The 17,656-nt window shown below is 37.7% G+C and overlaps 2 protein-coding genes across 4 annotated transcripts in view; one reads left to right on the top strand and one right to left on the bottom strand.

Annotated features, from left to right (window-relative positions):
* The window catches only part of LOC135729294 (4-trimethylaminobutyraldehyde dehydrogenase A-like), a 318,074-nt gene that overhangs the window by 96,834 nt on the left and 203,584 nt on the right, over positions 1-17,656 (top strand). The gene's annotated exons all lie outside the window — the stretch shown is intronic.
* Positions 7,396-15,862, bottom strand: LOC135730014 (transmembrane protein 26). Of its 2 annotated transcripts, XM_065247911.2 has the most exons (4): positions 15,760-15,862; positions 13,528-13,757; positions 12,510-12,651; positions 7,396-8,648 (listed from the first exon to the last, which is right to left on the bottom strand). In XM_065247911.2, the coding sequence occupies exons 2-4, from the start codon at positions 13,719-13,721 to the stop codon at positions 8,025-8,027; spliced, it is 960 nt and encodes a 319-aa protein (XP_065103983.1). In that variant the 5' UTR covers positions 13,722-13,757; positions 15,760-15,862; the 3' UTR covers positions 7,396-8,024. The 2 variants fall into 2 exon arrangements, with proteins under 2 accessions (XP_065103983.1, XP_065103981.1); XM_065247909.2 differs by lacking the exon at positions 15,760-15,862 and having other exon boundaries at positions 13,528-14,033.

The following is a 17,656-nucleotide window of genomic DNA, read 5'->3' as shown; positions in this document are numbered from 1 at the left end:
TTGTTCACATGCATAGCACTCGTGCAAATCATTTGCCTTTAATGTCATCAACTAATATTGCATATTTCTTGGAATAAAAACTTTTGCAATTGTTTACATGTCACTGAATATATAAATATGCTGTTCTTGTTGCATTTACGCAGCGGGTAACCAGCAGATGCCCTCAACACGCTGGGTTTCGTGTAACTCTAAACAGTGAATCTAGTAGTTTGTGTAATCTAATATCTTACCTTTTGGCGTAGTCCAGAGATGGGTAGTAACGTTTACTTCGTTACATTTACTTGAGTAAATTTTTTGTGTAACTAGTACTTTTAGAGTAAATTTAAGGATGGGTACTTTTACTCTTACTCAAGTACATTTCTAGTGAAATAACTGTACTTTTTGTTCGCTACATTTGTTGGCGTTACTGCGCTACTTTCAAATGGTAATAATTAATTAATATATATATTTTTTAAACTTTATAGGGCGTGTTCGAAAGTTTCGCGAGACAGGCTGCGTCACCCTTTAGCGCGCGCGACCGCCCATAGATGATAGGAGAAGCAGATGAGGGCGTGTGTGCGTTGTGCGAGATATCGGAGGCAGATCATGCGTGGCTTCAAGTTCGGTCTATGTTTTCACTCCAAGAGGTCAAAAAGAATTGTTTCATAATGCGATGCATGCTTTGTTCAATAAACGAGCTGACATCTCAGTGTACAGGTATTCAAGATCCAACCTAAAGTGGTAAGTGTCAGTAATGTCAATTTGAACATTATTATGTGACACACTGTCCGAGTTTTTTTTGCCATATGCACTCTTGTGCAAGTGATGACAAAACCTAGTGTAAGTTAAACCATACAAACAGCACGTTCACATCTGCACATTTCCATATAATTTCCCCACAACTTAACAAACTGAACAGCATAATGTAAGGACGTTTTGCATTTATACACAAATCCGGACACCTCACTAATGTGTAGAAAATACATTCAAATAAAAACGGGATTGTATTTTATTTAAATCCTTCCTAAAGAATGAATGAATAAAAATAAAAGAATAAAGTTTGATTTTAAAGAAACATGTATTATATATTATAATAAATGTATAGTTGATTTGCACAAATGAAATTCTAAAATGATCTTTTTTTTAAGCTCCTGTTTATGATCAGTAATTGCACTTTAATGGCAATGAAAATAACCTATTCATATAAAAACATGATAACAAACAGACACACACATTATTTTTTGTTTACTGTTTGCATGTTTAAAGGCAGATGCTGACAAGTTCCTGCTTTGTCAGAAAACATCTGTGTGTGTGTTTTTGATTTTTTTCTCAAATGACACGTTATGTGATGTTAATGTACCCATTGCAGAACTGAGATAGGCTGCTTTACTTGTATAAGCAGAACAATGAGACTTTTAAGGAGAGGTTTGTGAAAACCCTCCAAGTAGTCTGAGTTTTGGGTATTCTACCCACCTCTGGCGTAGTCAAAGGATTACTGTACGTATAGTGAATTACACAGCAACTGCGCTGGATATCTGAGGTAATTTTATGTTATAGACCTCAGCAATAAGCTTCTCCATTGTCATTTCAAGTTTTTATAGTTATCGTTATAATTTGAATGGCCCTTTACTCATTCATTTATAGTTGTTACTTGGACAACCAGTATTATGAATGTCTCCTAACAACCTTATTAAAATAGACTAGTGACACACAGCCACAAAGAAACTGGAGGTGTTTACGCACAGTAACAGTATATTGGACTGTACATTAGGTCTTAAAGCGACGGCACCCCAAATAAACCTCGCATAGTTTTAGTGTAAATCAGGGCTAGTCAACTTTTGGCCCGGGGGCCAAATGCATCCCTCCAATCATCTTTATCATCTTTGTCTGATTTAAAACCAGCGTGGTTACTTTAAAGCTGCCTTTCCACTGTACATGACAAATGACAGCCAATAAACTGAAAGGAGAGTTAGCTGGCAGCTGGTTGTCAGTAACTTACTGTAGATTTTACATTTATGTTATTTACTGGCAATAGTTTATTCAAAGGTAAATGAACATTTTCAGTCTTACAGTAAGTTACTGGCAACCAGCTGCATAATTACAGCTAATTTTTAGTTTAGATTTCCTGCTTTATTTTCTAAGTACATTATCCACATGTTTTCAGTATGAGTATTGTGATGCACCTTTTGTTCTTGGGCTAGCCAATACAGGAGTTATCTAAGGAGCCAGCTATGATTAATTAATTTATTGCATGAGTAAAAGTCACTTAAGGGATTACTGGGATTATATGACTGACATTTTGCTGGTCAGGTGATCTTAACATGCCATAAGAAAATTTGCTACAGCTTTTATTGGGCATGAATATGCATAGCCTTAATTATATTGTTTAAAAGTAATATTACTTTCTTTGTGTACTTGCATATTTATGTATATTAATATTGAATATTTAAGGCTATATGCTACCGTACAGCTGTTTACTTTTATGCATTTTGGCAGACGCTTTTGTCCAGAGCGACTTACCTGTACATTTTATCAGTAGCGTGTTCGCTGGGAATCGATCCCATCTTTGTTTTGCAAACCCAGTGCTCTACCAATTAGGCTATAGGACAAGACTAACTTTTATGTTTATAAATAAATATTATATATTCTTTGTGTGATCTCTTAGCCGGTATACTTCAGACATGCTTTTGCTATGTATTAATGCGTCTGTACAACTTCTATTATTGATCAGCTGTTTGTACAGTTTGTGTAGGTCTGTATCAATTTACACAGAAAGCAAAATCTATTAATGTCATTTCAAGAGCTCAAATTCAGGCATTTTATCTCGTTTTGGAGCTGGGATGCTTTTAAAGTCTTATTATCACACACATCTTCCTGTATGCCAGTGAAGATGTTTGAACTCTGTGAGAGTTTTGTGTGTGTCAGAGAAAGACAGCACACATGTATATCTCGCTGGCTGCACTCCTTCCTTAAGAAAACCCTGAGTACTGCTTAGAGATAGCTTCATCCCCGACCAGACACTCCTGTAAAGCCTTTCCTGTGCTCAGTCGGAGAGTGACTGACTGACTGTCTGGAGGCAAAGTGCAGGCTACAGATAACACTTTCTCATTCGGTTTAGGGGCTGCACAGACTCTACAACTCATGAGAGAAGGAAATTAAGCTGTTTTCTAATTGCATTCTTGATCTGACAGAGTCAGCCAAAATTAGGAGTTCAGCTTTAAAGATCTGCCAACAGTAAGGTTTAATAAACAAATCAATCTTAATTTAATAATAATAATAAATCTTAAGTATTATTACTATTATTATAAATGTAGTAGAAGTATTAATTAAACAATTAACTTCTTAGCTCAGTGTGAATTGATGAAAACACATATTTAGTACATAACTCCAAACTTATATATTAATAATAAAAATATAAAATGATTCAGAGGATATTACGCTGCCACCTTAGTTCAAAATAAAACCCTCTCTGCCCTCTTTCGCCTCCAGAACTCATGTAAATAAGCTAAGTGTATGCAACCAACAAGTAAATGTGTCAAGCTTATTACCAGAATCACCCTAATGACAAGACAATCTAAATCCAGCCTTATTTCGTCAGCTGCATCATCTCCAAGCATAGCCAATGTGGTCTGTATGGTGTTCAGCTGGTTTTGCTAATGAAGCAACTGGTCTCACGGCATAATCACCTGCATGTCTATAACCCAACTAGCAAATCAGACCAGGTAAAAAACGCAGTTTCCTTCATAATTGTTTGTGATCTTTGCCTTTTTGGCAATGAGGCATATTCCCCGATGAATGATCTTATGAAAGTGTCGTCAGTTCGCTGGCTTCAATATATTTGCTGGCTTCTTACAGTAGCCTATGCTGTCCGAGTAATTCATGTGAAAAGATTCATGCAGCTGTCCACCCACTAATCTGCCCTCTGCTCCAAAATTATAGACCTTATAGACACTCGCTTGAGCCGTGAAAATATGTGGAAAGACTGTGGGAGTTTGGGGAAATGCTTTGTGCTGAATTTTGAAGTGTAGGTGTATTGCGTTGAATTGTTCTGTATGCCACGCTTGACTAATCTTCACACTGAGATCTAGTTGCAGAGACAAAGTGACTGGAGGGGAGTGATGTTTTAATTATTATTTTTGATTTAAGGTGATATCACAGCAGTGAGTGGTAGCAATGTGATGTGGGTGTGGCCAGCGGCATGGAAAAGTTGCCATTCAAGTCCAATTAATCTTGCTGATGTCTAGGAGAATATTGAGATAGTATAGAGATTTGAGACTGAGATTCTAAGTTATGATTTTATATTTACTATTGGTTTTGGAGAAAAATAAACGTTTTGATGCGTTGGAATTCACATGAATCCAGTTTCACGGCTCCACTTTCCCTTTTTCTAAACGAGGCTTGCTGTTTTTTAAAATCCTCTATTTTGAATGCCTTTTTGAAACATCTAAAATATTTTATCATTCCCTCTCCATCAAAGTGGGAGCGGCTGAGCGCAGTGCAGTGGGTGAGCAACAGAGGGGGTGGAAACAGAGAGTTAATGCCATCATATGTAAATCATCTGATATAAAGCCTGAGGGAAAATGACAGACAGCTCGTGATGTACGAGACTAAAATTATGCAAAATACTTGTGTGGCATTTTTATGTCTTGACAAAGAGTCAAACGCTATTTTTTACAAGAGGACCAATGCATCTTTTTAATCTATTACAGAACTGTATTTACTGTCAGACTACTTTTGAATTATAATGTTGTACTATTATCTACAGTAATAGTCTTGGTATAAAGGACTGACAGTAACTAGACATGATCAATTCTCTCATAGTACATACTGGGTAGGAGTGGTTCCCGGACAGGGTTTATTCTAGACAAAACGCATGTTTGAGCTGCCTTAATTTAAAAACATCTTGTCCTAATATATCAGTGCAATTTGTTTTGTCTCAAGATCCACACCAGTATAATTTTTGTAAGGTATGTTTGTAAAAACTACTAAAATAATCTGACTTTTTCCATGTATAAGTGTTATAATTGGGTCCCCAGTGCTTCTATCAACCTAGAAAATGTGAAAAATATCAACCTAGTAACTTAGTTTTGGAAAACCATCCTTTGCCAGCATGTGAAAAATAGTTAATTAAAATTTGGCTCCCCTTGTGATGTCAGAAAGGGATCATACCGCCCTTTAATCTGCACTATGCAACCATGGCACTGTCATTTAGTGCAGAGATCAGCTAATTCGCATTTTAAAGGACACACCCAAAAACGGCACATTTTTGCATACACCTACAAAGTGGCAATTTTAACATGCTATAATAAATTATCAATATGGTATTTCGAACTAGAACTTCACATACATACTCTGGGGACACCAAAGATTTTTTGACATCTTAAAACAGTTTTGTGAAATGTCCTAATATAATAAAGGCCTAGTCCTGGCTTAACCTAAACCCTGACCGGGAAACTGCCCTATATTATGAGCATTGTTCACTATTCCATTATAAACTTACCAATCTCATGGCAAGTCGTGTTATAGTCACAAAATATTTGATTTATTTATTCGTGTCCATGGGACTATATTCTGCCTTTCTGTGTCATTGAGCACGAATGTCTTTTTCGTGTCGTTCAGCACAAATTTCTATAAATAGTTTTTCATGTCCGAGGCATTTTATATTTTGTTTTCTCATTGTTTTTTTCCTATTTTCTTACCATTGCTTGGGCTTGTGGTTAGAATCACTTTCTGTTACATTTTTAGACATCCTAACCCAAACCACATCTATAACCCCAAGCCCAAACGAAAATAGTTTAAAAAAAAATAGAAAAGTGGATGAAAAACATGTAGAAACCAATACATAAAATTACATCTTAACCCAAACCCCAACTCTAACTCCAACCCCAAGCGACAATGATTTAAAAATAGGAAAAAAACAATGAGAAAACAAAATATTAAAATGACACGATAAAGAAAGTCATGCCACGGACATGAAAAACTATTTATAAAAATTTGTGTCGAGTGACACGAAAAAGACATTCATGCTCAATGGCACATAAAAAGCTGAATATAGTGCCATGGACACAAATAAATTAATCAAATATTTTGTGACCATAACACGACTTGCTGTGAGATAGGGTAGGAACTTACAGTAACAGTGAAGCTATTTGACACTTCAAAAATGCTTATGAACTTTGGTGGTGACTGCTCTTCCCGAGGGGCGCTAATTCAAAATAAGTGTTAATATGAGTGTCATGTGTGTTGCTCGTGTTTTCAAAATATGTGTTTGTTGCGTCATGTTAACCATGTGCTTCCCGTGTTTTGTCAAAATAAGTGCCTGCTGCACACGCGTCAAAACCGTTTAAAGAGACGCTCACGTTCACAAAATACACGCAAGACCTCCCTTAACAGTAAACTCTGATTACGCATGAGATTAAGTGAGTATCTGGCAAACGCGAGCGTCTCTTTTATCATAAACCCTTTAGACGCGTCTGCAGCAGGCACTTATTTTGACAAAACACGTGATGCACATAGGATCACTTGAAGCACCAAACACATATTTTGTAATTAAAAACCACACACATGATGGGATACATACATTTTGTGACGAACTTCGCATCGTGCACCCTCGAAAAAAGAAGTCACCGGCCGCCACTGCAGCATACTAAACATTAGTAAACCATGGGTAAATTTGCAAACTTTCTTGTAATCAGAAAATGTGATATTGCTGTAAAAATAAAAAAATAGGTACAAAAAAAGGAAAAGAAGACATTTGCTGCACTATTAGGACCCCTTCACTTAAATCTGGAGTTTCTAATGTAAGAAACTTGGTGTGTCTCAATTATTTCCGTCTCTCTTTTGATTTTCCTCCTCTCCTCTCTTCTCGCTGTCTATCTAGGGCAGGTCGTTGTTTAACCGGTTGATCAGCTGACTGGGTGTCTCCTCCCACGAGTTCAGATCTCATTAAAGCATGCAGTTCATCTCTCTCTCTCCTCCAACAATCTCTCCTTTCTTTATCTTTTCTTTCACCCTCTCACTCATTCTCTCTGTTTTACTCTCTCTCCTCCCCTGCTGAATACACCACATTATTCACAGAGCACTGGATTTTGGGTAGAGGACTTTGAAAATGAAAATGTTGACTCTGGGGAGTCCAGGGGCGTTAAAGGAGCAAGAGAAGAACCATGCAGGGCAGTTTCATTATGTTATGTTGTTCTCAGGGGACTTTAATTGTTTCTGGTTTATTTTCATGGAGAGTAGAGAGAGAGAGAGAGACTCCTATCTGTATTCTCTGGCTCTTTTGTCAAAGCCACTGTCAGCCATCATGGGATGAAAGATTTTGTGACATAACAGCACTGATGACAGAGCTCTCTTTGAGATATGTCTTTCTTTATTTTCACGTCTGTCAACCATTTTTTTTCTCCATTTTTTGTTTGTCCTGTTATCACAAAGTGTGTCAAAACAAACAACAACTGCTACAGTATGATATGTGTTTTATTCTAAGTGATATCTTAATTGCTGTTTTATAATAAATCACAAATGGTAACATTGTGTTCTGCATGTAATCTTATAACTGACAAGAACTGTGTATTCGCATCGCACCGTATTTGGCAGCGTGCTATTTCGGGTTGCGTGAAAGTACTTCAACAAAACATTTCACAGTCAAAGAGACGCAAGAGCTCAGCGCAGAAGAAAGGTTTGAACTATGAGTAATGAAACAGCCATGGAAAAAACATTTACAAATATCAGAAAGCTGGAAAAATAAAGCAAATGTGTTCTCTGTTGATCTTTTGTTAGATGTCACAGGTTGCTGGGTGCAGAGAGAGCATGTCAAGGTACAGGTCAAGATGCTTCATGATAACAGTCATAGCAATTTCTTGTTTCATTATAGAGTTGATTCTTACAAAGAGTTTGTTGCCATCTGCTGGTCAGTAGAGCTACTACAACCTGTAAAGTTTTAAAAATAAAGATAGATAGATAGATAGATAGATAGATAGATAGATAGATAGATAGATAGATAGATAGATAGATAGATAGATAGATAGATAGATAGATAGATAGATAGATTATTCCTGAAAGCTGGCTTCTACAGCCTCTTCTGACTGGTTATGGGATTGTTCATGTGACTGTTTTCCACCTTCAGGCCTGTTCTGCTCAAAGTGCACCACACAGATCCTGTAGACCTCTAAAAGCACAATGATGATGTTCTTGCACGTGAAGAAGATCATCAGCTGGTTCAGAACACTTTCAAATATCATGAGGTACAGGCGGTAAATGAGGAATGGTCCATCCTGCAGACCGACCGTTAGCAAGATGCTCCAGACTTCACTGGAGCAGCAGATGTTGTTACAGGCAGTTAACCCAGGCTGGGTGATCTCTGACTGGGATTCCCCCTGGACACTGGGGCAACTGGTCTGGGTTAGAACGAGTGGAAATTGCATCAAGGCCCAAGAGAACAAACTTAGCCCAACGATGATCACTGTCTGCTTGGTTTTCACTTGCGGTTCCTTAAATGTGTCAAAGATGTCCAAGATGTCAGCCCCGAGCCCCACGTAAACCATGAGGAGTTGGGAAAGCTGGTCTCGTGACATGTCGCCCTTCGGCATCAGCCAGCGGCCCAGGACCAAAACAATCAACATGGTCTGCTCCAAAGCCTCCACCCAGTTCTCAGGATCAAGTTCCTCCAACCCCTTTCTCACACACACACAGAGAGAGAGAGAAAGTGAGAGAGAGAGACAGGCTAATCACCATGGTAACAGACCAGACAGTGAGAGCACACAGCGAGACTGATAATTTAAATGAATGAATCAAAAATGATGTTAAGATGTTATTGTAACACCAGATTAGAAAGGTTTCTTCAAACGGTTTATTAAAAAAAATGTTGCTTTGACTCATTGGAGTGTCTAAACAAAAGATCCATCAGAGTATTAAATTAATGAAAGAGGACAACTAATATAATGTGGTTTTTCATCAATCTTTTAGTAAAGTCTCTGATTTACGGAAGCAGAGAGAGGCCATGCACTATTATTATGTTTGCTTGCTTGTTTCTCGTGATCACAACTTAATTTTCTCCTGATCTCAAGATGATAAAGTTGTTTTCTAGTTATCCTGACACAATACAAATGTCATAATGTAATTTTCTGTTGATAATATTTACAGTGGCGTGTTTACCCACCACGCAAACCACGCAATTGCGTGGGGCCTCGCGGGGTTGGGGGCCCCCTACTGGCCACAAGGTGTGGGAAAGTATGTCACGTTTATTCAGACCCGAATCTAAGGTACGGATAAAGCACGCGCGAGCGAGAGATGTGGGAGTATGCACGTAGAATAATATTTGCGCTCATCCTCGTGAGGGCAGTTTGTTTTTGCAATATGAACATAAGAGTTTTATGTGATTCCCATCCATAAATTCAAGCAATAACCAACTTACAATGTTGTTTGCTGGTGTTAATTAGTTCAGTTTGTTAGATCAGTATGAATCTTAATCTAATGCTTCCTCTTTTTCCTCATTTAGTTTTTTTTAGTAAGATTTCAGACACTGAAGTTGCAGTTTTAATTACATTGTTTTAAATACATCGTATAATACATTTGCAAGCAAAATATATATCTGAGAGGGGCGTGAAACATTTTTTTAAACCAAAAATTTTTGTCATACCAAACTAACAATTTAGTGTTATTTTAAGCAGTGTAAAACAAAATAAACCAGGTTTATATATCTCACTTAATTCTATATACTGAATATTATTGTTGTGCAATTCAAATGAAAAACCTTGGGCAATGCTGGGGCATGGGGGCCCCGGTTCTTGGACTTTGCAAAGGGCCACCAAAATGGTAAACACGCCACTGAATATTTAGTGTATTTTGAAGTGGACTGCTGATGCATATGAGTTTGGGCCTTCGCTGTTACCGTGTAGCTTATAATTGACGATAGGCTTATAATAGACGATAGGCTTAAGACGGTCTACAAACAAAACAACACGTTCTATCGACTACACGTAAGCTTTAATCACATCAGAAGAATACATTGTTATGTCGAGATCACGAGAAAACAACTTTTGTTATCTTGAGATCATGAGAAAATTAACTCTTTCCCCACCAGCGTTTATTAACTCTTTCCCACCATTGACGAGTTACCTCGTCAATTAAGAGAAAACGCTTCACTGCCGATTATGAGAATTTCCAGCTTTCCGCAATACCACCAGGGGCGCACTTCCGCAACTTATACAACCCGGAAATAATGCCTCACGTGAAAGAGAAAAACTCTGTGTATGTTTTGAGAATCGCTCTGAATCTGATCACGTGAGGATTTGTTTCCGGGTTGTAAGTTGCCACCTGGTGGATAACAACGGTATTTCGGATTGCCAGAAATACTCGTCATTAGCAGGGAAGCGTTTTCTCTTAATTGAGTTAACTTGTCAATGGTGGGGAAACAGTTAAGTCCAGATCACGAGAAAACAACTAATTGTATTTGAGCTCTTAACAAGTTTAGGATTACAAAGGCCCTGTTCAAACGAATACAAGTATTTTCAAAACGGCAGCTTTTTCTATGTGGTCTGGCTGTTTGTCCACGTGTGACACGTGCTCTCGACAGCAGTACTTCATACTAGCGTTTTCAAATGGACAAAGATTTTTTTAATTGAAAGAATTTCATCTACGTATGGACCAGGACTTAAAAACTTAGTAAACAGATCAAGCACGGTTTACAAAAAGAATACATGAAACTGTGCAATAGACCCTTTTACAGTTGGTAAACATTGTGACGCATTTGTGTGGGCGGGGCTTAGCTGGAGGCAGAAAGAGCCGCAGAGGCTATGTTGACAAGCTTAAACTCGCACGTTTTAGAAGGGATTTATTAAACATGGATGCAGAATTAGTTTCGGATCTGTCCGAATATGTACACTCGCTGATTCTGCGGGACCGTGACAGGTATTTTTGTAAATGAACTCTTGCGATTTTAACCAGGTTTTAGATATTTCCTAGACAACATATGAATTACTTTCAGGTGGATTTGGGTAATTTTGTCTAGGCTTACTGTCTTATGTAACTTATCACTGGGCTAACTTATGATTAGCAATGGGGATTATTTTAAGAGATCATTCAAACGATGGCATACACATCTATCGCTGTATGTTTGTTTAACATTTAAGCTAAACAATAGCGCGGTTGGCGACTTTTCACCTATAAAACAGAAACTTGCTGATTTGTACTAGATAAAACCAACACACCAGTAAATATGCATAGATAATTTTACCTGATATGAAGTGTGCACTGCAAACACGAGTATTATTTATGATCGTCTCCGTTTAGTCTGTACGCCGTATTGCATTCAACCACAATTGTCTTCTTGATTTCTGTGAAGAAATGTCTGCCAGGATCTTTTTCTTTTTTTGAAGCGCACAATGCGAAGTTCGTCACAACATGTATGTAGCTTGTCATGTGTGTGGTTCGTCATTTCAAAATATGTGGTCTGCGCTTTGAGAGATCGTGTGTGCATCACGTGTCTTGTCAAAATAAGTGCCTGCTGCCTTGAACTTGAACTTGAAAAGAGACGCTCGCGTTTGTTGCCAGATACTCGCAATCTCATGCGTAATCAGAGTTTACTGTTAAGGGAGTGTCTTGCGTGTGTTTAGGGAGCGTGAGCTTCTCTTTATCATAAACGGTTTTGACGCGTGTGCAGTAGGCACTTATTTTGACAAAACACTTGATGCACACAGGATCTCTCCCCACACAGGACACATATTTTGGAAAAGGGAACCACACACGTGACAATCCGAACACTTATTTTGAATTAGCGCATCCTCGGAAGAGCAGTCACGAGCCGCCACTGTAGTACATGCTCCAGTCAATGGCTGTCTTAATATAAAATTATATGGTTTTGATATGAAAGGCTGTGGGAAATCCGTCTAAATCTTTTCCCCTTACCCGTGATCACATTAAGAGCCTGTCGACATGAATTAGTGTTAAAAAAAATCACTGTGCTTAGATCCTTGGTGTTTGTGTGATGTATGGGATTTGACTTTTTGCAGAAGGCACTAAGGTCATAGGTGAAAAAAGCCTTATTTATTTTTCTTCTGCATGAAATTTGTCCCAAAACCAAATCAGATATTAAAAAAAAAATTATGGCTAAATGGAAGTTTACTTTTACATCCTTCAACTTCTATCTAAAGTGTTTTTATAGACTACGCTCTCAGAAAAAGCTACAAAAGTCACTGGGATGGTACCTTTAAGAAGGTCTTAAATATGTACCATTTTGGTAAAGATGTGAACATTTAAGGTACCATTATGTACATCTAAGTTAACAATGTGTACTTTTGAAGTATATGAAGTACATGAAATATGCACCTTTTAGGTACAAAAGGTACCTCTGCAGTGACAACTTTTGTACCTTCTTGTACCTTTAATTTTGAGTGTAAAGATGGTAATATATTTTTAGTAAACAATTTAGTCATATTCAGCACAGATAAAAGATAAAGATTTCACTTAGTCAAAGCAAAACTTATTTGAACTGGTTTAGTATGAATGTCTGAGTTTTTGTGATCCTTTCCACCCACCATAGTCATAGGAATCTGGGAGAAGAATTGCGGATCAGAGCTGCTGGAATTGATGGGCAGGTTTGACTGCACGAGGTTCAGCTCCAGGAACCAGATAGAGGGAATCACAGTGCTCAGATAAAGAAAGACCATAGGAGAGAACCTGTAAGAGAGTCCATCAAACAATCATTTTATTGATGAATGGAGCTGATTAATTCAATTTCTTACTTTGAAGTCTTCCAAATAGTTCTAGATGCTCTTGATGGGATTGTAAAGCTTAATCACACCACAGAGTCCAGTACAACTCGCCCACCAGCCCGATGCAGATTGCAAATGACTCCCATTAGCTATGCAAATCCCCATTGACACAGACAAGACTCTCAAAAGAGCACAGAGACTTCAAAGTGTAATGTGAGGAAGAGAGATACAGTAGTATGCATAGGAAAGTGTGATGAGAGGGGTAGAAAATGAGAGATGGGTAGATTGTAGAAGAGTGAAGGCGATGGATGAAGATTAGAAAGGAAAGAGTGTTCTCAGAAGGTTTTTCATTCATGTCAGTGAAAGGGGCGGTTTTCATTAATACTGTAGGTTTCTAGTCTCCACATAGTTCTGCCTGGCTGAATGCGTTCACGTGCTTCTCTGTGTGAAGGTAAAGGTTATTTTCGCGTCAGCGTGTTGAGAGATGGGGTTATTATTATCACTCATCCCTGCATGAAAGACAGAAGAGCAGAGTTTGAAAAATGGAGAATGTAATTTTTCCGTTATCGTGCCACACTTCTTCATAGCCGAACATCCTTTAAACCTGCAGAGTTATTTTAGAAAGAGTTAAATGAATTTTTGTCTTTCTAAGAGTGTGAGTTTCTTTTGTCAGCACATGATCCACACTGTGAAAATAAAACTTAAAGGGATAATTCAACCAAAAATATAAAATGTTTGTCTAGTTCATAGTTTGTTGAGCCTTATCAATTTCTGCTTAACTTAATAATAATTTTCTTTGAATATGGTAGCAACATGATCGTATCAATGGAGCCATAATCACCATTTCCATTCAGCGTTGCGTGTGTATTTTATTGTGACTGCCATCTCGACGCCCAGCAGTGCCACGCCCATAAGCAGCAGCCAATAGGAGGACTCCCCTGTCACCTCTACCACTCGCCACACTGTCAGCACGCCATGCACGGCAAACAGGAAGCGACTTAAAAGAGCCAATAAGATGTTCAGAACCTTGCACATTGTCCAATCAATGCACTCCAGACCATGCAGAAATAACTGAAGGGCAAAGACAAGATACATATAGTGTGTTTGTATTATAGTACGTAACAAATAGCAAATACTCCAATTAAAATACAGAGATTTCTATAAGTCATTCCAGCAGGGGTGTGTTTTCAAGGGGGATTGGGGAGGTAAAACTTTAAAGGTAACATAGAATGATTGAACAGAGTATTTATCCTTGTTCTGTGAAGTGCCATGTAGACAAAAATGTTTTTGTTTGGGTCTGTAATGCCTTAGAATCTTCCTAAAAACCTCTCTCAGATAGCTCTATTAGGGTGGGGGATTTTAAACAAGTGGTTTTGCACCTATTTGGCTCCCCCTACTGGCTTAACTTGCAATCTCATTACTGATTGGCTGACTTTCCTGCCACTCAAAAAATGTAGCCAATTATTTTAAAGTGGAGGGGCAGTTGGATGCCTGTGATGTCATAGGCATCAGTTTTTCAGATTGGGCCGTTTTCTGGCTGACATTTCTAAAAGAGGAATTTCTATGAGACTGAGATGTTGAGCATGTCTAGCACTTTTTGTATGTTCGTGAATGCGGGTAGACTACCATTATTCAACAAAAACAAGGTAAAAATGGTTTTTCATTCTCTGTTCCCTTTAATACTTAAGACTAGCAATTGCAATATTCCCTAATGTTTATGGGTGATTCTCACGAAATTAGACTTTTTGATAAAAAAAGTAAATGCAAAGTAAGAGTATCAAAATAAGAAGCATACAGTTACAAACATCTCTTCATGTAATATTTTGCACATGATTTTTAAATGACATCATACAAACCAATTTAGTTGTTTTTCCACATTTAAGGGCAAAATTATTCATTACTGCAACGTGCCCATGACTGGATTTGTGTTCTTTGACATGGAAATATTTATAATTGAAAAATCTAAAAAATAAAAAGCTTCAGTGCATGTTATACTATAAACATTTACAGTAAGAAACATGTAGTATTTGCTTATCATTGGTAAATGTAGAGACAATAATAAGGAATATAAATATGTCCAAGACCAATTTTCTCATCCTCCGCAACAATTTTCAATCATTGTTTAAGCCCTCACAGAACTAACATTTTCAAAAAAAAAAATTGTTGGAAGCGACATAATTGACTGTGACACTCAAGATGGGTACCAGGTAAGCAGTTCTTATTTTTTCTCCAACCTGATCTCACGAATTTCCGTGGCATAGTCACGGAATTTTGTGCTCATTTTTCCGTGGCATTCTCACGGATCTCCGCATTTTTCCGTGGCCCTGCTACGGACTGTCTTTTTCCGTGGCATTCTCACGGATTGGTTACTCAACTGTTTTGTCCTATTTTCTTACCATTTTCGCTTCGGTTTAGGGTTAGATTTACATGAAATGACATCCCTACCCAAACCCAACTCTAACCCCAACGCCAGGCGACAATTGTTTAAAGTTTAGAAAATATAAAAGAATAAATCAGAAAAAATTATATAAACCAATAGTTAAAGTGACATACTAATGCAAACACCAAATCTAACCCTAAACCGAAGCGAAAATGGTTTGAAAATAGGAAAAAGCAGTTGAGTAACCAATCCGTGAGAATGCCACGGAAAAAGACAGTCCGTAGCAGGGCCACGGAAAAATGCGGAGATCCGTGAGAATGCCACGGAAAAATGAGCACAAAATTCCGTGACTATGCCACGGAACTTTGTGAGATCATGTTGCTTTTCTCTCCAGATAAAAGTTAAAATTTAGTTTGTGGCTTTTTAAAAATTCTGATCCTGGACACCTTCTAAATCTGGATTTCATGAGAATCACCCTTATACCATATGATATGCATTTGGCAGATGCAAAGCAACTTACAGTGCATTTTTATCAATATATATGTTTGCTAGGTTTAAACCCATGACTTACTACGACGACTAATGCAATGCTTTGAGCTATTAAAACATATACAGTTGACACTTTATCCCCCAATGTTCTAACCAAACCTATTTTCATGCATTCAAGGCTAAAAGAGTAAACACTGGACTTACCACAGCAGACCACCCTGATGTAGCAATATTGCCTTAACAAATGGTGTAAACTTTAGGTTTTTCCTACCAAAGGAAGTTAAGAGGAGTTCAGGTAAGCATTAATGACACCATTGGCACAGAAATTATACACTTCATCTTTAAAATACATCTCCCTATTGTAAACAGCTCAGTGTGAACGTTAAGGAGGCAAACAAACATCACTTCTCATCATAATGCAAGTGGCACTTCATTACGAATAAGACAATTTGCCTGGTCAAGTCTATGCTAAGAATTGTTATGTTCTTATGAATACAATTACAATTACCTTGAGTGCGTTCAACTCGATGATCTAGATTTAAAATTCCAAAATGCCCTTCACAAAATATAGTCCTGTAGGGTTTCTATAATATCCACAGTCCTCTGTCCATACAGTCCTTTAAAACGACATACACTTATACCCCTCAGGTTTCTGGGTCTGTTTGTGCGTGTGTGCATTTTCTCTACCACAAGAGCTGATAAAAAGCAGTTTTTGGGAAGGAGCAAAAGGGTACGTGGGTACGTAAAAGTGTGTTGTGGGGTTATTGTTATTGAACGTATTACAGATAACATTTCCTGCTGCTCTGTGATCATCTGTTATGATGTCGCCTGTAAGGGCCCCAAGAACAAAGTTATCTCCAATGAGGAGCCAGCCTATGAGACAGCACTGGTAGACCCACACTTCACATACACACCCTGTTTCCACCACAATCCCACCCAGAACAGAACCATGGGGATTGATAAGACACCCCCAGAGGAACCTAGAATAACACAGGCTATACAACATTTGCTGTTTTTCTTAGTACAAGATGTCAAGAAAAGTCAAGATCTAACCAACAAACTAGACATTCTGAAATTGGTTTATTAGGCCTACCTCATAGCACTTTGCTTATATGCACAGTATACCGTTTCACTTTAAAATAGAAGATACATAAATAAGAATTTGGAAAAGCATGCAAGGAGCTCTTCACATTTTGCGTCAGCTTTGTGGTGCCATCTACAGGCGTGAATAGCCCATGGCAGCACACCTTCACATCACACTATAAATCTAGATCATAACACACACTACAGTTCATCAGAGCTGAAGATTTGTTCAGGGAGGACAGGTTGTCAGGGAGAATTCGGTTGAAGACAAACTGTGTTTGTGAATGGATTGAGCGGTCATTTATTTTGGTCATTTAGGTACCATCCCTACTCCATGTCAGGTCCATCAACACTACCCACTTCTATTTATGGACCCGCTCAAGAGTGCTTCTGTCATTCTCCTTCACAAAGTCATCAGCATTTTCATGAGAGCAGAAGATGGGAAAACGTCTACAATTTCAAATCTTTCTCAGGGGAGCACTGAATATCTGTGAACGATAGAATAGCTTTAGATAAAATGGTCCATCAGCACTCAGTGGCCCTTGGTCACCTCGGGAGCTGCTTCATGTTTTGTCAGGAGCTGTCTGAATGTAGAAAAATGTATAAGATGTATTAATATATATACACATACTATAGATAAAGTGATCCTGAGAGTATTTGGAAATTAAAGTTATAATTTATGTTTATGATTTTAATAACATTTAAACATAAATACATTATATAAACATTATTACATGGACCTTTTTTAAACCACATTTTCTATTTCCATGTTCGCTTTTACTTTTAAAGATCATTTAAAATATTTGCATGCATTATCTTAAAAATATTTTTTAATATTTTGCTAATTAATGCAGTAAAATTCTTTCATGTGACCCAATACTTTGTGGGGTCACTGTATGGTTAATAGAGAAGGAAACTGTTACTTAGATCTAACTCAATAAAACGAAGGCAACATTTTCCAACTAATTTTTCTAAGTTTATTGAACTAACTGATATTTTAAGTAAGGACAACTTAATA

This window comes from Paramisgurnus dabryanus, chromosome 11 (assembly GCF_030506205.2).
Source record: "Paramisgurnus dabryanus chromosome 11, PD_genome_1.1, whole genome shotgun sequence".
NCBI lineage: Eukaryota > Metazoa > Chordata > Actinopteri > Cypriniformes > Cobitidae > Paramisgurnus > Paramisgurnus dabryanus.
This window is presented reverse-complemented; position numbering and strand designations above follow the sequence as displayed.

Bases quoted from the DNA above. Each gene is read 5' to 3' on its own strand.
- LOC135730014 (XM_065247909.2), bottom strand. From the start codon at position 13,781: ATGTATCTTGTCTTTGCCCTTCAGTTATTTCTGCATGGTCTGGAGTGC. The intron at 12,652-13,527 runs GTGATTATGGCT...ACTCTCTTACAG, and splicing joins CGCAACGCTGAATGGAAATG to GTTCTCTCCTATGGTCTTTC. The intron at 8,649-12,509 runs GTGGGTGGAAAG...TGTGTGAGAAAG, and splicing joins CCCAGATTCCTATGACTATG to GGGTTGGAGGAACTTGATCC.